We start from the raw sequence: 22,295 nt of genomic DNA on the forward strand, positions 1-22,295 counted from the left end.
TCTCCCTCTGTCCTACCCTCTCTCCTTTTCTCTCCCCCTGTATCTCTCTTCTCTCCATCTGTTAATGCTGTTATGGCAGTGAGTGGGTGTATAGGGAAGGATGGAGAGAGATAGAAAGAGAATGTGAGAGAGGAGGAGGAGGGAGGGGGGGAAGGAGGGATGGTCTACCACTTGTTACAAGCTGGATAGAGGAGAAGGGAGGTGGATGACGGGGGGAGGGGTGGAGGGTGAAGGGGGTAGTGTTGTTATGGTGATGAGATCCTCTTTGTTTTAGGTTGCCAAGGCAACTTCAGGCGTACACTTGATACAGCCACCATCACCATCACCACCACCACCACCCAGCCACATGACTGTAGGGAGAGCACTTCACACTTTGCACACTCAGACTTATGCACCCACACATCGAAACACACAAAAGCACGTGCACACACACATTTTTTATTATGTCCACCTACTATTGGCTGCATTTTATGTGACTGATGGAGACAATACATGATACATTTTGCATGTGCTGATCACACTAGTTTACCCCCCAAAAAGCAACACACACAAGTAAATTTATTATACACACTGGTGTTTATTCTGTTTTCTTGACTTTTGCCTGTGGCTCATGCTTATTTCCCCACAAACATGGAGCTAATGTGTTCAGGTGACTCACCTGTTGTTGCTTCGGTAAAGTTTGAGAGCTGCAATTTGTAAAGTAACTTAAACCTTGAGCCCAAACAGCAAAAGCATGGAACCAAAACAAGAATAACCCCACAACCGCCATTAACTTGAAATACAATGTAGAGTACATAACAACATAACTATAATATATAAGTTATGTATACAATGGGGCGCCCTGGTGGCCTGATGGTCTAGTCGCATACAATATAACTGCAGTGTCCACGGTTCAGTTCCTGGCAGGGGGACCGTTTTTACATGCCACACCCCTCTCTCTTCCCTTGTTTCCTGTCTCACTATCCTAACTGTCTTTATAATTAATAAATACATAAATAAAACAAAACAACAAAGATGTAAAAGCATCCATACAGAGCAAAATATAGACTATAAGCCAGTATAACAAATAGTAGAAAGATGAGTGATTTTATACATTTTCACTGAAACACAACTAGTCAGTGTTTCATGCATGACCCGCTTTGTTTGGGTCTATGTGTAGATGTTCAATTTTGTGTGTGTGTGTGTGTGTGTGTGATTTTGTCGGTCTTTGTGCCTACGTGCTGCGGTACCTGCAGGGATCTGACCTGTTCATGGGTTTGGCTTGGATCAAAACAAATCATTTTAAGCAGTTTGGAATGTGTCCTCCTGGTAGGTGGTTATGTTGCTGATAATAGTTTTGGAGGGGAGGGAGATTGTATTGAAGGAAACATAAAAAAAAAAAGTGGAATAAGTGAGTGAAATGAATAATAAAAACAAGGTCACCAGAATGATAATTCTCACTATATTTCCAGGTGCTACCATGATTTCTAGGAATTTACCTCTTTAAAGCACCTCGGTGGTGTTACATGTTTAACTTATCACAAACTGTGCATAGGTATAAGATTAATAAATGTATTTTTATACCTTTCAATAAGTCGTTGTTTTTAGAATAGATTACAACAGGACAGATGGAAGGGAAAGCTCTATAAAAATAGCTGATTTGGTTACTATTTGGGAAGAAGCCTCAGCTCAGTCTTCATTCAAAGACAAACTGTCATGGTTAGATATAAAAGCAGAGCTGTTTCTGTAATTGTGATTCTAGTCACTGCGTTGACATGGTTGTTCATTCATGTTGGCATTACATGTTTCTTACATCCTTACGTAAGTAGACAAACCCAAGAAAATCCAGTATGAGTAGCATTTCAGTGTATGCATGATGGTAGTTGTCTCCTGAAGTGTTTAGTAGTGTTAACAACCTTAATACAAGGCTACTAACTACTGCTATTTGGATGTAGACTTTTTAAAGTGGCTAAGACATCGAATACTATATTGACACTGAACTGAACAGCGGACATTCAAAATAGTATCAGGTAATACACCTCAGTCTCCGTTTTGTATCTGTCAGCTTTTGACTCCCGATAGCCAACTCCAAAGGACTGAGGTCTGATGTCTTGAAGTTAAAGAGAGAAAGTAAGAAGCCAGACTCAGATGCAATAGAGAGGATGAAGGGAGGGAGAGGAGTCATGAAGCTTTGGGAGCAATACGGGGGAGGAAGGTCTGTTCCTTTGAGACAGCTGAGGGGGCGAGGTATACAATAAATGACAGACGGTGGAGGAACTGAGAATAGCATTGAAGTCATGGGAGAGTATCTCTAATACTTACTTACACAGAATTCCTATGAAACAACAACAACAGCTGATGTTGGATTAAATATAAACATGTGTTTTTTTATGTTTTAGTGGCCTGTGATGTTATCCAAGTCCATCATGTGTTTTACTGTCTTTGCTATGAGCAAAAATAATATTTTGATAGTTTAAAGAGCAGTGGCATTGTAATCATATTTCCACAGTACTGGCTATACCCTATAAGTACTTGGATGGGGTTTAAGTAAAAGAAAGAAATAAAGGGAGACCATGACAGGTCAAAGAATTGACTCAGTTGCTCATTTCCTGCTCCATTTTGGCTGTAGCTGGTAGGGTTGTCTGCCAGTCTTGTTGGCAGGCAACCAAACATGTTTTGGAGATTGCTTTCCATCCTAAAAAAATCAATTGAGTGGTTAAAAATGAAAGCTATTCACTAAGTAAGTCCTACCCTGAGACATGACCCACAGATGCATAGTTATAGACACAGATTCAGGTGCATAGACTGGTCTAAATGAAAATATTGAGATTTTTTTAATGCCCAGAGATGGCTGCTTGTGTTAATTTGAAATTAGTTTTAGTAACTTACTTACTTTTGTAACTTACTGAGTTACAGTGAAACAGGTTTGTTGTTTCATGGTGCAACCCTCCACATGCAAATGTTACATCCGAGCCACACTAGAGGGAAGACCCACAATTCTCCATTTCCTCAATGTAATGCCTAAATTATCAGTGACCTCCAGCATTATGCCATCTAGTTAAAAATGAGCAGTGAATGGCACTACATTGACTATAAACCTCTGCATATATATTTTTAATTTAAGCCTACGTTCTGTACAAATATCATATATAATATGGCTTGTATGTGGTTCTTAACATGCTGTATTCAGCAGCTAACCACTACCTATTGAATATCTAATTCAGCAATCCTCTAAAATACGCTTAGAAGATTAAATGAATATCGCTGCAAAAATATGAGTAAAGGAGAGACAATGAACCAGGTGAAGTACTGGAGACCACATCTACACTCTGCGATATCATGATATGTATCGTTATCAGGATATAAAATGACCTATATCAGGATATGAGATTTTGGTCATATCACACAGCCCTAAGTAGGTGATGTTAAAAATAAAAATAAAATAAAATAATAATAATAAAATAAGATGTTTAAATTATGCTTTTTATGATACATTTAAAGTCTCTTGTATCCATCCTCTTAAGACATTTATTTGTCTTCGTCCCAAATATTGGTTTTGTGTCAAATATTGTCTGTAATTTACTGGGCCCTTCTGTCAGCCAGTGCTGACAAAATTAGAATGGATCTTCTTCCTGTTTCCTGTTTCAACCAACATTAACAATGTTAGATTCACCATCCAGTCTTCTGAGAAGACATTACATGCCACTGCATTGTGTAGAGCCAGCCAAACAGGCTGCTGTTTAGGAGCTTGTTTCGCAGAGCCATTGTTTTGCTTTGCTTTGATTGGGTAATTGTCAGAATATACCTAACCCACAGGGAAATCATTATCTGCTAAGGTCAAGTCCAGCTGGTGTTTAAGACTTTTTGAGTTGTAACTCATTTGGTAGTTGTATTTGGGCAGGCAGACTGAGAGTTCAGGTAGGTAAAGTTGAAGCCATATGACTCTGAAAGTGTGGAATGTATGTGAGAATTAACACTTAGATACAAATAAGAGTACAAATGCAGAGGTCACTCTGAGTTTTCCCTATGTGCTGTCTTTCAACCATTTACCTTACTGTTCTAGGAAATTCCCTTGAAAGAGATACTTTTTTGTAACATTTCCACTTGCAAATGCTACAAATGTCGGTGTGGCAGTAGCCATGTTGCAGAGACCATCGTGTGATTTCATCTGTGTTGAGTGATAATAAGAGTGATCGCCATGGAGAGTAGAGTGTTAAACTCAGCCCATCTCCCCAGGTGACTGGGGAAAGTGGTGTGTATGTGTGAGCTTCCCCCAGGCTCCTGTCTTCACAGTCTAGATCTAATGGGCTCTGACAGGATGGTAATAAGGTAGCAATGGACACACACTGTGTATGTGTGTGTATGTGTATATATGTGTGGCAGCAGTGAGCCATGTCTATGCTGGCTAGTAACAGCCCAGTGTTAGAAAGCAGGTGTTTAGGACATTGACCTCACCCTCTTTGTGCGTAAATGAACACCCTGTTACACACATTCACAAGGACACACACACACACACGCACACACACACACACACACACACACACACACTGTAAAAACACTGGGTCCGGAAGCCCCTAAAGACACAAACAGTCACACAAATGCACAACCGTACATACTGTAAGTACACACCCGCACATGTACATAAACTGCTCTTTCATTTCTCCCTCATGCACGCAGTTCATTTTCTTTTGACCTGCCTCTTTATTATCCCTGATGCATATTCACATCCAGCAGTGTCCTCCCAGGCAGCCTCTACTCTGATGAATACTGCCTGGTGTCGAGTGCACAGCACTGAAATCATGACCAGAAATTAAACTCAATTACAGCTGCTGTTTAGATATTTCCAGGAGGATGTTTTTCCTGTGTTTGGTGGCATGTGAAATTATTTCTGACATAAATATTAAAGCTCTTCTATTAATTACTTCAAATCGATGTTAGACATACAGCATTTACAGCTTTTGCTTTTACATACATACAACCTCAATATTTCACTAGCAAACTAACTTTATAAATCGGGCAAGATGGGCAAGAGTCATCTCGCCTCAGGGCCTCCCTGGTCCCTCCCTGAACCCAGATCTGGGAGGACAGCTTGCAGGCAAGAGGCAGGAGTCATGGCCTGTACTCATGAGGCTCAGCAAGTGGGGCAGCTGCAGTGAGGGTCTAACACCAGCAAGCAAATAGAAGTGATTGCTCTGCATTAGCCTGGATAAGCAGCAGAAAAGAGACTAGACTTTTGAACAGCATAGGACTAGTTACCCGCTAACCTAAAGAATATTAATGCATATAACAAGAAACATTTGTTTGCATCTATGCGTGGAACATTCTGGATCAAGGCTGTCACTATTTCAAAAAGTCAAATTCGAACAAAGTAATTTACTGTGATGTCCATCTGTTACTGGTCAGAGTCTACAGTCTTTATATTTTCCCTTGTGGTGTCCTACAAGTGCACTGTGTGTCTTGAGATTGTAGAGGTGACGCTGCTCCGCTCGTTTGACGCTGCCTCACTCGTGTGGTAAGCTAGCTGGTAAATCCTCAGATTTGTTGTCGTTGTAGAGTGAGGCAAACAGCCTCATCTGTGTTGGTAATTTTTTGATCTACGATGTGATGTAGCCCCCAAAATACTTCCACACACTACTTCTGAGATGCTTTGGCGTCGTGATTATCCGATCATTGCGGCTTTGTTTGTTATTGTCCTCCATTTTTATTCATTAGCTTAGTTTACTGATAGGTCAAAGAGCATGTGATAGGTCAAATCTACTTCAAACGGTCTGTTGCGTTAAAAGACTGCACATTTTTAATTGGAACTGGTCGTTACAGTTCAATTCTTACATTTTCCCCACATTCGTATGAAAGTTCAAATTTAGAATAAAAAGTGACAGGCCTATTCCGGATATTTCTATAGAACCATTACTCTCATAATAGGATAATAAATTTAGGCTATATGCTATTCAATCCCGGGTGATATAAGCGTCTCTCACCAGTTGTTATATTTAGATCTCACGTTACTAATCAGCGTATGAGCGCTTCTGGCCTAGTGTAAGAGGCATGTGATGTTCTCATGGCCCAACATTTTAATAGATTAGTATCTTGAATAATATGTGAGTATTAATGTGAATGTAAACACAATTGGCACAATGTTTAGGTTCTGAGTAAGTTAACAGTGCGATAAGCTATGTTTTGTTTTTTGTTTTTTTTGTAAAGGAAGGATATTTTATTTTTCGATTACAGGGTCCTGACCAAGATGACGGGTCTGAAAGAACAGCAGCAGGAATGAGCAGGGCTCTGTAAAGACAGGCTTTTTACAGAGATATTTTCCTTTATTTGAATGTATTTAAAATACTCAAAATCTCTACTAGGGGAGTTAGAGATCACGCCCGCTACACAACAGTTCTCCTGGTGCTATGTTGAGACACTTCAGCAGGGCAGGTGCCTGCTGTTTTGAGTGCTCAAATGATGAATTTTAAAGCAGAAAAGACATCAAATGTACCATCCTGTTGGCTTAGGAACATTAACAGTGTCCCAACAGCATCTGTGCATCCACACAGTGCATCGCAACAGCTTGAGGCTGGCTACACTGTAGAACATAAGTTAAGTTAAAACATAAACAAACTGTGGATCTCTTTATGCTGAAGATAGAGACCAGGAATAGTTGACACAGGCATCAAAAATAAAGACAGGGCATCTGTCAACATTTGGGGAAAGAAACGCATTGCTGGTTCAGACAGCCTAATTAATTATATTTAATGGGACATGTTGTAATGTAGCCACGGTGTAACGGATTTGATGACAACATACCAGTCATTACCCTTTCATCTTTTCCTTTTTCACATAGATTATTTCTAATAAATATCCTACTTGTAAATATGAGGGCTTTTATTAAGTTATTTGTTAATCCGTTCATATCTGTCTGGCTTCAGGCAATAATTGTGTGATTATTTCCGCTGACTGTGGTCATGTTTTGTTTTATTAGATTACAATTTGCAGTTATATTAAAATATTAGCATTTATTAGAAAGAAGGTGTGTGTGTGTGTGTGTGTGTGTGTGGGTTTGTGTGTGTGTGTGTGGGTTTGTGTGTGTGTGTGTGTGTGTGTGTGGGGGTTTGTGTGTGTGTGTGTGTGTGTGTGTCTGACGAGGTTGGAGGTTGTAGCCGCTGTTCACAGTAGCATTCATGTGTATAAAGAGAATATTTTTGCAATAGTGAAACGCTCTTTCTCAATTCATCTGTTAGCTCAGTCTTTTTTTTTTTTTCCCCGGTTACGCTCCGTCTCTCTCTGTCTTACTACGCGTCTCTTTCAGCATGTCCTACTTTTTATCTCTTCACCTCTTGTTGCCTTTATCTGTTTGCTGGCTGTCATTCTGACTCTCAGCCTTTTTTTGTCCCTTTTTTTTTTCTCCCCCTGTTTTCTTTCACTTCAATTATTGTTATGAACACCGTCTGTTCAGTGCAGATAATGGTAATGAGGATTTCAAAGCAATCACAAAATTGCATTAAATGTCATTATGTAAAAACAATGATGTTAATTTCACCTCTCTCTCTTTCTCTCCACAGCTCCACCGCCGAGCAGATTCAACAGGAGAGTGTCAGGTGAGATGTTCGAGTGTGTGTGATCACTAGCATGTATGTATGTGTGTGTGTGTATGCATGTGTTTGACGTCACGTCCCTTAAGTGTAATTCACACCGGGGACAGCATTACATACATCACTGGTTAAGTGGCTCACCCGCAGCTAGTGTGTGCGTTATTGTGTGGGTCATGCATGCCAGAAGCTTTTGAGGCCAAGTGGTAGATTTACTGATTTGTGTGCGTCTCTCTTGTCGTTGATGTCAAACAGCGCTCAGGCAGTGTTTTGATAATGAATGTATTTGCGTATGTCGTGCATGTAAAACACAGTATTAAGAAGTGCCACCGCAGCGTGTTTTGAGTTAAGCGCGTCTGTGTTGGTGTCTGTGGTCTTATGTGTACAGTGCTCTTGTTTTCTCACGCTCCGTCGTACCCATCTAGTGTTTACATATGAGTAATTGAATGTCGTCAGCCGTCACAGAGCGCTGCACTTTGATTAGGCTCTGGGTGTGTCAGCTGATGTTTATCTTTACCACTGTCATTGTTGACCCTGCTGTCTATACCACAGTGTCATAAAGGTGCATATGTGGTGTTCATTTGTTCAACTTTGTTGTGCTGTTTCCTGTAACAACGGGTTGTACAGAGTCCCTCGTTGTTATGACGTAGTAAACAAAGTGGTTTGAAGTTTCAGTGTAGATGAAAATGTGTGAAATTGTGTGGTACAAGCAGACTTTCTTTTGTAGCAGTAATGTTGTTAGACATAATGATCCTTTCTGAGCCCTGAGGAGAAATGGTGTTAATATAACAACAAAGATAGAGTGTCACTGCGACGCTCATCGTGTTACCCAGAGATGTTACTACAAAGGTCCTTTTTCAGTACTGTTGAAAAAGATTCCCATTTATAGTTTGTAAGTTATACAAAGTTATTTTCATTTGGAATTTGTTTTCATTCTTTATATGTGTAGTGTTTTCTCAGGGACACAAATTTGATTTTCTCCCAAGGGAAGAAAGCTTCTGAAAGCTTAAAGGAAAACCCAAACCTTTATCACCTTTAATTTTAAATAAAGAGTAAAGGAACTCTGTGATCTGCCTTGTTTTTCAAGCCAATTTCTTTTGGTGTTTTTTTTTTTTTTTTTTTTTTTTTTTTTTTTGTGTCAAATGTGCAGGATAAGATGTAATAATAAGCTTTACTTTAAATATAGAAACCTGTGTTCATTGTACTGCAATCCAGTACAACAGTTGTTGACGCTGTCAGAGAGGTGTTGACTCAACTGGTGTGGGATTACATTGTAAGGTTAACTTTTGCTCCTCCATACTGTATGTTAACAACATAATGTTTAATACAATACTTTCAATAACTTCTGCTTCAAAAAAATACAGCATAATTGAATCAACAGACAAAGCTGTATTCTCAACAAAAACTGAGCATTCAGGTATCAGTTTCTCTGAGGTAATGCAGGGGCCTCTCTCTACACTCACCATTTGCAACAATTTCCAACAGTCATACAAGGAGGCATCCATTGTATCAGAGGCACAGTGATCTGTCAACCTTCAGTGACTTCTAAAGCAAATCATTATGTATTTTATTTATATATATAATATATATGAAAGAGAGAGAGAGAGGAAAACAGGTTAGGGAAACATGAAAAACTGTATTTCAGTTTACAGTATTTCATTTCTTTTTCCTGTTATCAAAAAAGTTGAACACAGCTTTGGACCAGGAGGCAGCAGTGGATATCCTGTGCCTAGTCTGCAGGAAAATAGAAGATGTCAGTTGAGTAGGCGGTCCTTCAATGTGGCCCAGGACACATTGCGTTTACACTGCTAAATGAATGTGGCCACATGTGGCACAGACCACCTCAGGATGTGGTCTGAGTGATTGGATCTCAATGCATTCTTCAACGCGTCTCTGGTGCATTCACAGCTGTACTTAAAACTGTCCAATTATGATTGGATCACCCGAGACGCATGTTAATGGAAGGTGTAAACAGGGGCTGGTTGAGATCCTGACTCGCGGTTGAAATCATTAGGGTTCAAGGTGTTGTCAACATTAGACTGGATGGTGGTTTTCCAGTTGACATGACGAGTTGTCCAAATGTCGTAATGGGCTAAACCTGTGATGGGTCTTGAGAAGATAACATGGGACAAATTCATTAAGACATGTAGAAGAAAAATCAGTATAGTGTCTGAAAGTAGACGGCCTCATGCACTCCACACTCAGGGAGGAGGAATCTGATTTCTCACACGAGAAACCGAGGCACCGTCACATCTATAATTTATTTTCTTTGGCTGAAACCGCGGTAGAAATGATGACTTGATTACATATTTGCATTCGATTTGATCACTCCGCCCTGTAACAAGTGAACTAGGGCTTGTCAACAAAACGCACATAGACGACTCACAAGCAGCTTGTTTATTGGCTGCTGTTTTGGCATCTTGTCATCTTGCCAGGGGTTCATAGAGGTTTTGGCAGCATGAGGGAAAACAAACAAATCTGATACCAGAAACTTATGCTGAGCATGATGGACCTGCCTGTACTCTCTGCCTTAACTGATCTTAAACGGTGTTCATACTAGTGAAAAAAAACAAAACACAGAGCTGAATACAAGCAGTCCAGACTGGTTTGCCTACAACTTTTGGCTATCGAATGTCAATATCTGTGTGTCTTCATACTCATAAAACTCTTCAGTTTGGGTGTCTCACCCCCAAATTAATGACATCACATTCCGGTTGGCAGATCACTGAGACTTCTTTTTACTCGGTCCGTTGTATTTACCTGCCTGATCGAGCTCAACTAAAATAGTGAACACATTCACACTCCAGAGGTCACATGGCTTTAAACATGATTGGTATGAATGCTGAGAGATAAGACGTTACACTCCTGATCGCTCACACACACACACACACACACACACACACACACACACACACGTCTATGTGTTTTGCGGTAAATGTCATGTGAGAGTTGGAGTGCGTCCTTACAGTGGAGGAAACCCAGACACACACTGACAATTTGAAATGACCTTGTCAGTGTTTGTTATCCAGTGTGCTAAAACATGTCGCTGTGCATGTGTCATTTCCTCACTTCTGGGCTCCTCCAGTGTCCTGCAGTAATGATGTCCTCTGTTCCCTTCTCCTGCAGGACATCGCCTCATTTTGTGTTATACAATATCTTCTTCTCTGCTTGTGTGTGTGTGTGTGTGTGTGTGTGTGTGTGTGTGTGTGTGTGTGTGTGTGTGTGTGTTTGTGCTTGTGTAACATCTTGCCTTTCCCTGTACACAGTTTGAATGTGTGTTTGTGTTTTCTTTGCTGGTCTGCTTTGTGTGTTTATCTTTCTTTGTGTGTGTGCTTAAAACATAAACATGACTTTTAAACCTTAAGCATCCCGTGTCCAGATTGCGTCAAGATAGGATTTAAATATTAATAACTTTATTTATGTAGCACCTTTCAAAAACAAAGTTACAAACTGTCACTCTTAATATTAAAACACATCTTCACACACATTAAAGTTGTCATCACTGTGATGGATATCTGCCTTATGGTAGAGGCAGAGGCAACTTTTAAATATACAAGGTGCACTGGGAAAAATCAAGACTGGACCAGTTACTTTCTCTACACATACATAGTTTTTAACGGTGCCAAACTTTGGAGAAGCCAGTCTGTCATTCAAAACTCATTCATTTCCATTTGTAGTTATTTTTTCTGTCTTACTGCGTCTCTAAACGTCTCCATATCACACATAATATTTTCTTACCTGGATTGATAGCTCTGTCTAATTACATTGTAATCACACAGGGCGTGTTAACACTGTGTGTAACCTGTGTTTACATGTCTTCCTTCCAGTGTGTGCGGAGGCGTTCAACCCAGACGACGACGACGATGACACGGAGCCCAGAGTGGTTCACCCAAAAACAGATGAGCAGCGCTGCAGACTGCAGGAGGCCTGCCGAGACATCCTAATCTTCAAAACACTAGAACCTGTAAATAAAACAAACAGGAAATCACGTATACACACACCCACACAGCAACACACTAAACTATTTCTACACAGATATTTCTGCACATATTTAACAGGGCACAAAATTAGCACCAGCCACCAGCCAAATGCTGGTAAAATATGCAAGTGGCTGGTAGATTTGCTTCACTCACCAGCCAAAAAACAATGGTACTCTGTGCAGTGGTTGGTAAAAATTTGAACATTCACTTGCCATTTGGCTGGTGGAAAAGAAACTTTATTTTGCACCCTGATGGATGAGTTACAGATGAAAGGATAAACCAACATGTGCAGAAAGGTGTGAAGCATCCAGAACAGCTTCAGTGCGCTTGTCAAACATCTTGGCATGTGTTTGTAGGATCATCAACCAATACAACATCTAGACAGATTAATCTGCTTGTCTTATTGGCTACAAAACTGCAGTTATAGTAGCCCGTGATACTGTGTTCTGATTGTACGCTCCTATATTTGGGTATAACAACATAATAGATTAATAATAGATTGTCTCGCCTGTTTTCCAAAAATCAAGTTGTCAAAAATCAACTGTTATATGTCTGTTTGATGTTGCTTTGCTTGATTTATCCACATTTGTTTTGGCTTAGAGTTCATTTTTATTTTTTAAAACATATGTCTGTTCCCATTGTGAACCATGCAGCACTTGGCATGTGCAATGGTAAATTTATGTCATTATAATGGACTCAAACCCCAGAGGCAGCAAGACCATCTTGAAATTGCATATCCTGTGGAAACATGGAGAAAGTGTCATGATATGAAAAACAACATCTCCCCTCTCCTTCTCCCCTTTCCCCCTGTGTACACTACGCGTTTTGTTTTTTTTCCTAGGATGGTGAAGTCATGACCTGCCCTACTCTGCCTCTGATTGGCTTACCCTGATATTCTTACCCTAACCCTAAACAATCTCACTCCTCATGCCTAAACCTAACCAACCTAACCAACCCAACCAACGAAGGCAACGAGTACTAGCCAATCAGAGGCAGACTAGGGCGGATCATGACTTCGCCATCATGGGGGAAAAAGAAAAAAATGGCATACAGTACCAGTCAAAAGTTGGGACACACTTTCCCATTCTAGGAAAGTGTGTCCCAACTACACTCTCACACAATTTCTCTGCGGGGATAATTATGTGTCATCTCGTGCCCCTTTAGGAGCAGCACTCACATGAGCAATATGCTCTCATAACATTTCCACTCTTACTCCTCGTTTCTCCTCCTTATTCGTGTCTGACGTCCTTTCTCTCGTCCCCCATCCAGGAGCAGTTCTCAGAGGTGCTGGATGCCATGTTTGAGTTACGGGTTCAGCCCCAGGAGCACGTCATCGACCAGGGAGACGATGGAGACAACTTCTACGTCATAGAGAGGTAGGAGGCAGACACAACAGCTTTAAAGGTGGATCGTTAACACCGGGTCGATTTGTTTATTTAGATTATGTACGTCTGTTTTAGTGAGCTTACATAACAGAAAGGCTAGAGATAATGTTTTGCTGCACGGTTACTGCAAAAAACTAACACCCGTGTGCATATTTTGTCTGTTTGTCTGTTGTGATGGTCTTGAATTAAACTGCATTGTATTTAAAAGATTTACCGATGTTTTGTTCACCTTACTTACATACACAGAAGAGTAAAAAATATTAGAAACACTTTAAAATATATTGCATTCAAATACAACACCATCAATTACAGACTCAAAAATAACCGCACAGTTGAATCTGACACAGTGGCAACAACAACAATTTAAAAGTTTCAAAAACGTTGCTTTAATTACCCGGCGTTTGTGTTGAAATGCAATAAATAATAGAGGACTAATGGTGTCGAGCGCTACTCATCTCAGAGATTTACAACAGTGTGGTTGTATCGCTAATCTTTACAGTTCGGTTGGGTTTATGTTGCAGTGCCTGGAGGCCATGTGTGTAGTTTTCCTGCCGTATTGCTTTTGTAAACTCTTGCTTTGTACACAGGCCTTTGCAGAGCAGGTTTTGTAGCCTTGGCTGGTGTAAAGTGTTACAACATTAAAATGAGCCTCCGTATCATCTTTGATGTGTAAACTGACACATTTTATTATTACTATTTAATCAAGCTGCAGACAGGTGTGTTTATCGCTACAGTAACGTTCCCTTCAAGGCGCTTGAAGGGTATAAAAAGGTGAAATATTAATGTTGTAGGTTTTAATGTTGAGTTGATTTTTTTTTTTTAAATAGAGGCAACTTTGATAAACTTCGACAATAATCCCCAAAACTGCACTGAGAGGAATTAACATTTCTTCATCCGCTACAGTCATTTACTTTATTTACCAGCCCAAGCGATTACTTAGCACTCAGCACCACCTCATGATGGCGGTTTTTAACCTCTGTTACCAAAGAGAGAACAGAGCTGCCAGTGTTTGGCTGGTGGCTGGTCTTTGTTTATCCCACCCTGGCCTCTATTCATTCTTGGCATTGCACATATCAGTCCAGCACAGTTCAGTTTAGTTCCACTTGTTGTGTGCTATCTTTCCATCTGCATACACACTTTCTAACCCAGCGGGCTCCCTGTGCATGAGACATTCGATGACCTTTAAGAGCAGCACGCCTGCCTGGACATATACTGTCCCGGGGTTTTCCCTGGTCAAAAAAAAAAAAAATGTAGGTGGTGGCTAATGTCACCATAAGGGTGGGGCATGAGTATGGACACACAGAGATGGAGGGATAAACGTAAAAGAAAAAGAAAAGCAGGAAAGAAAACAGGATGAAGTTCTGTTCTGTTTTATATTTAAACTTTTCATTATGTCGCCGAACCACTTCTATCTATCTCCTCTGCGTTCCTGTCATCCTGTTAGCCACCGACGTAACAGATGTGGTTGTCTCTGCTGTCAGCTGACTCTGAAATGGTACACTTCGACGATTTCGTAAGACATAAAAAGAGACCGAAGGCATAACTGTATCATCTAAACATCTAGCTGTCCCGTGTGCTTCTGTATGAGAAGAAGCGCCCTTCATAAACAAAAGTAAACAAATCTAAACAAACCCGTTCTCAAGCCTTGAAGGCAGGAAGTAAAATGGAAATCACTCAGAAGCCCTTGGGGATGAGGAGGACAAATATAATGAGAAGGGTGAGGTATATAATTTGAGAAGGATCATTTGGTCGTCAGTTCTGATTGGCTGACGCATGTTTGAAGCTGCAGTAATGTAACCACAGAAGTTAAATGTTATATATGTTGATGCTTCAACCAAATGTCATCACTAGATTTTATACACGCGTTCCTCAACAAGCATAATCATTTCATTACTATCCAGTACTGATAGGTGAGCTATCTAGCTGGATTTATTTCTGCATCTCAGCTTTTAAATCCTTAAGCCACTTGATCTTGCATCGGTTTTTTTATCACAGATTTCAGTGTTAGCATTTTTTTCCAACACTGCTGATATGTCTCAGTTGTTTTGAAAATGACTGTGAAGCACGCGATCCAAGATGAATTCCTTTTTTTTTTTTTTTAAATATTTGTTGATATTAAGATGTTGCATGTTCTGTCTTACAGAAACAGGAGCTTACAAATCACATAAGGCTCTGCCCGAGGGTTTACTGGGCAGGGAAAATCCTTATCATGCACACATCCACTGAAGGAAGGGAGGAACATCCTTTTTGTTCTCCTGTGACAGTGGAATGAAATATACCAGCCATATTCCAGTCTTAGCAAAACCTCAAAAATTCTGACTAAACTTCCTCAACACTTACTTGTCTGTCTTATTCCAGAAGTAAAAATGATTAATTTAAAGAAAATCCGCCCTTTCTTTCACAGTATATCTGGCCGTCTTGGCTCAAGTCTTCACAGCTTTCACACCTGCTCAGTGTCTGCCATTAAGAGGGAACAGACCAGTATTTTAAACAGTGTCTAAATCGTTTGCTTAACCGCCGGCAACACAAGTGATCATCGTCCCCATCGTCCCCATTGTCCCCATCGTCATGGTAATCCAGTCAATCTAAGTTAATACGCCACAAGCGACAAGGGTTTTAGCCCCACTACGCAGCCAATAGAAGGACAGGCTATCTCACAAAGTGACTGGATAATCCTGCTGATCAACTCGACGCTGCAAATTACCTTCCTCAGGTTCAATCCTCATAGATAGATAGATAGATAGATAGATAAATAGATGGATGGATAGATAGATAGATAGATAGACATATAGATAGATAGATAGATAGATAGATAGATAGATAGATAGATAGATAGATAGATAGATAGATAGATAGATATAGAGGGACAGGGACACCGAGCTGCTCTGCTGAAACATTAACCGCACACGCAAACACTTTTTGATACTGTACATGGAGAAAATGTGCTCAGAGAAGCTAAACTGTTCTCGCCTTTTTGGACTGTATATTGTTACAGTGAAGAATTTGCAAATGTATGAGAAACATCTCTTTTAAAAATAAATATTCGCACAATTACACACACTAGTGCACCCACACAAACAGAGAGTGAATGATTTGCTCACTAAGTGTGCCAAACTGACAGAGGTTACTGTCCGGAGGCTACAGATAATGTGTAATTAGATGTCTATTGAGTAAATGAGTCACTAGGTCAATTGGAAAAACACTGATCACCACTTAACTTTTGTTAAGAGGTGAAATTAATTGTTTGGTTTTTTTTCTCTGTGTTCCCATTTGGAAGTAATTCTTTTTTCTCTTTTCCCAGTTTGCTGTTTATTTGTTTTTATATTTCCTTAACTCACTCTCTTCTCTCTCTCTCTCTCTCTCTCTCTCTCTCTCTCTCTCTCTCTCTCTCTCTCTCTCTCTCTCTCTCTCTCTCTCTCTCTCTCTCTCTCTCTCTCTCTCTCTCTCTCTCTCTCTCTCTCTCTCTCTCTCTCTCTCTCTCTCTCTCTCTCTCTCTCTCTCCCTCTCTCCCTCTCTCCAGGGGTGTGTTTGACATAGTGGTATCGGGAACATGCGTGGGTCAGTATAACAATAAGGGCAGCTTCGGGGAGCTGGCACTCATGTACAACACGCCACGCGCTGCCACCATCATCGCCACCCAAGAGGGGGCGCTATGGGGATTGGTAAGAACCACACAAACAGACGAACACACACACACACACACACAAACTGTAAAACCAGAAATATCTGTAGATTTGAATGTGATGTTGTGATACTCTGGGGAGTTTAAGTAAACACACTCCTGTCAAAGTAAAACATTTCTTTATCATCTGGAGGTTTTTTTCAGTCATTTTAAGTCATTTATGGTCCAATTTGTCAACTAGATGTTTTCAGTCACATTTTAATCAGCACCACTTTTTTTTAATATTGCTCTGTTAGTCTTTTTCTATCATTATCACCTTTTAAAAATCGTAAAAGCTCAGTTAAAAACTGTATTTCCCTCCAGTTGTCTCCCTAGGATTGTGTTGTGAGCAGGTTTCTGTTACCAAATACAGTACATTGAGCTATGCTGCTCAGACATGTTAAGAATGGAGTTTTGTTATCTATGAATGGAGCTGATGCTCTGCTCTGATGCTTCACACTGCTGCAGCTCCTCCCTGTGGCCGAGCAGAGAAAGACCGGCGACAGCCACACTGTTTGAGAGGATCCGCTTTTAGGAAGCGTTTGTTTACTCGTGTTTGTTCTCCCTAGGATCGTGCCACATTTCGTAGACTCATTGTGAAGGCCAATGCCAAGAAGAGGAGGATGTACGAGTGTTTCATTGAGTCTGTGCCCTTACTCAAATCACTTGAGGTGAGTTTAGTTGTGGAAAATCCTCTCACTGGCTCCAGCAGTTTTCGGCTCTTTCCCTTTGCAGCGCTACACAGTGCAGCAACCTCAACTGTGAAGCTAGTGTATAATGAAAAAAGTTCTGTTTTACTCTAAGAAACTGTATATTTACTTCAGATGACAGCTACGAATGGATTTTCATGCTTACTCCATCCAAACTATTTCCCCACAACGCCCCTTTTTTTGCATCACCAAGCTTAAAATGTACAAGACACAGAAATGCGGTGAAAGCTTTAGCCGAGCAAAAGCAGAGTAGAGAAGATAAGGAGGTTAAGGAGTTTACGTGGCCGTAATCTGCCTGTGTAGTCAGTGAAACAATTCTCTCTGCTCCCACACTTTATCTCATTATTCCTCTTCCCTCGACCTCTCTCTCTTCCGCCCTCTATTTCTGTCCAGGCAACAGAGAGGATGAAGATAGTGGATGTATTAGGAGCCAAGCAGTTCTCAGATGGTGAGCGCATCATCATACAGGTGAGACCATTTATTCTGTTTCATACTAGGAGAGCATGACTGCAATTGGGTAGCGTACACACAGACAGTATGTTACTGAATCAAAAGTGTTATATGAAGGCATCAGTAGCCTCAAGACTTGTGAAAGTGATCTCAGGTATTCTAGTTTATTTAAAACAAATAGTGGCTTTGTCTTAAATAGGATTAGAGGACAGACGGTATATTATCAACACTTGCTTGCTATGTAAACAGTACAGTATGTCGTCTTTTTGTAGTGTATTTATAACTTTGTCTGTTTTCTTCGTCCGCAGGGAGACAAGGCTGACTGCTTCTACATCATAGAATCTGGGGAGGTCAAGATCATGATGAAGAGTAAAGTAAGATATCTTCAGTTTTGTATTTCACTACTCTGCATCTTGAATTTAAGGATGTAAATCTGGAGGTTTATTTATTTCACGATGCATCCCTCAGAGACCCATGTAGATGAATAAATCTCTCCTCCTACTCTACATTTTTTTCCAGCTGTCACTTCTCTGTCTGTTCAATTTTCTGAAAATGCCTTTATTGTCTCAGGAACATGCCCCAATGTAATAGCTGATTATATTCTGCTACCAGGTAGCGTCTCTGCAGAACATTTTGACACTGACAACCAACACTCACAATTAAACACCTTGGTTTTGCCTAGCAACAGCTGGAATCACTATGTTCTGCTCAGCCGCTGAGTGTCTCTTGCTTGCTTGGAGGGGGGCGGGTGGGGGGACAACGAGACGCTAGTGGTTCCTAACCTTTAATCCTCTCCTCCCTCTCACCCTGAAGACGAAGGCGGACCATGCAGACAATGCGGAGGTGGAGTTAACGCGCTGTAGCAGGGGTCAGTACTTTGGGGAGCTGGCCTTGGTCACTAACAAGCCCCGGGCCGCCTCAGCCTACGCAGTTGGAGATGTCAAGTGTTTGGGTAAGATGAAATACACTCCGACACACTCGTTTAACACGAATGTCAGCATTGATGCTCATGATGATGATAATAAAAGTTGGATTTTCATTTACAGTAGTTTTATTTCAACATTATAGGGGAGAATGTGATATCTGCATTTAAAGCTCCTGTGTGAATCGTGTTTTTTTATGATTACACCACCTTTTTGTCTGTAGAATAATGAGATGATCCCTGCTGGAGTTGGTGCTGTATGTGTTGCTTTAAGATCATTCATCTCATTTTCAAAGTTTGTACAGCAAGTTGTTAAATTCTGATGAGGAGGGAAAAAAAAAAGCAGGGAGAATTTAATAAGGTGATAGTACAGAATCGTGTAAAGATTTTTATTTATTTTTAAGCTCATTTTGATAATATAAATGTTCATGTCTTACACATAACGCACACATTTTCTTTCTGGGTTGGATCCAGTTTATATATTGATTACTGTTGTCAGGCTGCAGTGTGTGAGGAAGGCAAGTTTCCAGCTGGTCCTTATTTAAGAGCTCTGGGATTAAATAAAGCCATCGTTTACAGGGTTCAGTAAATCCTTGGTGTATAGTTAAATTTTACATGAAATTGAAAGCAGTTAATAAGCAATATTTAAACCACTCAACTCCACAACTGTGTCCATGGTATTCATTTTCCACTAATTGAAATGTTACAAGTAGTTTGTTATGAGATATCAAGTGGTATTTGAGTTTTGATTAATTCACAATTGGTGTCTGGCTCTTCATCTCGTCCGCTCGTTTTGTTGATTGAAGGCTGCTCGGTTATTTTGCTTTTAAAGCGGCGCACTGATTCAGGGTCTACAGTGGATGAGAAGCTCTTCACTGCTGAAAACCAACAAAGGATTTTAAACAGCTGCTCACCTCTCCTCTCTCTGCTGTGTTGTGTGTTTAAGCTTCTTTTTTTTTTTTTACCTCTAATCACAGTTTTTATTTATTTAATAACCACGCACGCAGTCGGAATACTCCATTACCTGTCTGTCTTGTCTTTCAGTGTACTTCCTGTTCAGTGCAGTAAACAGCTTTGAACAGCTGCTCGGCTTTGAGGAGAGAAAAATGTCACTGAGCCGTTGTGCAGCAACATATTCTGTTTGAAGTACTCCATGTCCAACAACAAATTTCCAAGCACGAATGAAAACAATCTGCTTAACTTGTTGTTGCACCGAAAAGATTTCACTGTTGATCCAAATGTTAAATTGGGTTCTGATGCTGAAAGAGGAAAAGCCTGAGCATTTATCTCCATGGAGATGCCACACACGCTGAGAGATGAGAGGACATCTCAGTTTTTATTTTTATTTATTCACTTATTTTTTTTGAGTGTGATGTCCAGGGTCTGGATTGTTTGGACTGAGCCTCTTTGCATCCATCCATCTCGTGTCTTAAACATGTTCCTTCTGATTGTCACAACCGTGTGTTTTCCACTGTAAAAGAGTGATCGCTGGACGCCGCTCTTTAGCACGCTGCATCATATCTGCGGGGGGTCTGTTCTCACCAGGGTACAAATCTATACACTCGTCACTGCTCCTAACCTCATCGACAACAAACCTTTTTCACAGCGGACGTTTTGACATCTCAAAGCAGCAAAAGCACAGACGCAATTAATGACATTAATGATGGCTGAATCCCATTTAGTTTTTCCAAATTCATGATCCCGGTATAGTGCATGATGATTCACCAGTAGGGCTTACTTGAGTGGAACTGAGCCATTGTCAGTGTTGTCGGTTCCACCAGTGTTTTTTCCCTTCTTTGACAAGTCAAAGAAGGAATGCTGTGAAAAAGATATTTATTGCTCAGTAGATGTTTTATCATTCTCTCCCTCTGGGTGAGCCAAGTTTTTTACCATGTTGTGTGGTTTGAAAACCCCAGGGACTCATCAGAATCTTCAGCCATAAATGGGATGACAAAGTGGTCATTTTATATGTATTAAACATTTTAGCCAATCGCAACGCGCCCAGTGGATTGTTTTAATTTGGTTTGACATTTTAATACCTCACCAACTAAGATGACTGTACACAGACACATCCAACATCTCTCTCTCTCTCTCTCTCTCTCTCTCTCTTTCCCTCTGCAGTAATAGATGTGCAGGCGTTTGAGCGCCTCCTGGGCTCCTGTAAGGAGATCATGAAGAGGAACATCGCCCACTATGAAGAGCAGCTGGTGGCCCTGTTCGGCTCCAGCATGGACCTGAGAGACTGAGCCTCCCACACCACCCTCCGTGCCTTCTATTACACACACACACACACACACACACACACACACACACACACACACACAGATGCGCGCACACACACACACACACACAGACAAACAGACATATGTCCTCTCTCACATCACGCAGTGGTTACACAGACTCATAAGCTTTACACAGACCGTGCAAACAGATGGGAAATTGTACTTGGCTCACCTGCAGGTACATAAGCCCTTAAACAGTATATCACTTACTCACACACATACATGAACACACACACATACACCTATGTAGGCACTGAGAGACGCCCACTTGACTTAGTCTGCTCACCCTTGTGCACATACTAGCTCAACACACTCCTTGATAAGCTCACTTAGTTGATGCACACACAGAGTTAGCTAAAGGCCACACACCTTGTTGCTTGAGCCAACGTCAACCTCTCAGTATGAATGTCTTTGCTGCAATGACCTTAATACAGGAAAAGCAGCGTAAGGACATAAAACACACACAATACACACACACACTCCATACACATGTTTAAAAAAAAAAAACAAAACAAAAACACATCATCATGCTTCATATGTGCAGGCTTTGCGTTCACATGAGCACTTAAACAACTCAAAGTTGTTCCAACAAGCCTCAGCCAAGGACACATCAACACACACACACACACAAACACGCACACACTCACACACACAGGGGTACAAATACAGATACTCAAGAACACATAGACAACCACATTTGCAAAAACGGACACATTGTGGTAAAATGGAGACGACAAACTTTAAAAAATCTCTGAAAAGGAAAATGAATCAAAAAGGCAAAAAAAAAAGAGAGAAAAGTTTAAAGAAGACATAAGTTTTAGAAACATTTTATGAAGATAAAAAACAGAAGCTTTGATAAAATATTATTTAAATAAAAAAAGTGTTTCCTCTTTGGGAGGCCGGGGTGCAGAACTTTGTGAGCGCGCTCCATTTCTTCCTCTACTGTTGTTGATTGAGTTGAGTTAGTGCTGGTGATTATTGCAGTACCACAGAAGAAGCGGTGAAAACGATAACAACCCTACATTTCTGGGCCATTGTTATTCTATCATTGACGCCACACTTCATTGTATTGAATTAATTATTAATGTATTGTTATTATATATTCATTTATTATTTTTTGTTTTACTTTGACCAATTCTGATAAAAATTCACCATTCATCTCTGACAAAATGTAAAAACAGAAAAAAAAATTCTAATAAAAAACATTAGTGCTTATTTCTCCTTGATTATCCTTGAATGAGTTGTCCTGGATAAAAAAAACTGAAAAAAAATAAAGCAAACATTTTGTTAAAAGTCTTGCCTCTTTATTAAATTTCTACTCAAACTCTGCTAGACCTTCAGTGCCCAGT

The 22,295-nt window shown here is 40.4% G+C and overlaps 1 protein-coding gene across 2 annotated transcripts in view; it reads left to right on the forward strand.

Annotated features, from left to right (window-relative positions):
* prkar2aa (protein kinase, cAMP-dependent, regulatory, type II, alpha A) overlaps positions 1 to 21,710 on the forward strand; it is a 45,618-nt gene extending 23,908 nt beyond the window's left edge. For both annotated transcript variants that reach the window (XM_044351255.1, XM_044351256.1), the window contains exons 3-11: positions 7,530 to 7,565; positions 11,384 to 11,520; positions 12,806 to 12,912; positions 16,442 to 16,583; positions 17,152 to 17,253; positions 17,686 to 17,760; positions 18,051 to 18,116; positions 18,556 to 18,694; positions 20,786 to 21,710. In XM_044351255.1, coding sequence (XP_044207190.1) covers positions 7,530 to 7,565; positions 11,384 to 11,520; positions 12,806 to 12,912; positions 16,442 to 16,583; positions 17,152 to 17,253; positions 17,686 to 17,760; positions 18,051 to 18,116; positions 18,556 to 18,694; positions 20,786 to 20,910 — 929 coding nt within the window. In that variant the 3' untranslated portion in view covers positions 20,911 to 21,710. The remainder of the gene's footprint in view (positions 1 to 7,529; positions 7,566 to 11,383; positions 11,521 to 12,805; positions 12,913 to 16,441; positions 16,584 to 17,151; positions 17,254 to 17,685; positions 17,761 to 18,050; positions 18,117 to 18,555; positions 18,695 to 20,785) is intronic.
* Positions 21,711 to 22,295: the final 585 nt, after the last annotated feature.

The sequence above is a fragment of the Thunnus albacares genome, chromosome 5, assembly GCF_914725855.1.
Source record: "Thunnus albacares chromosome 5, fThuAlb1.1, whole genome shotgun sequence".
NCBI classification, from domain to species: Eukaryota; Metazoa; Chordata; class Actinopteri; order Scombriformes; family Scombridae; genus Thunnus; species Thunnus albacares.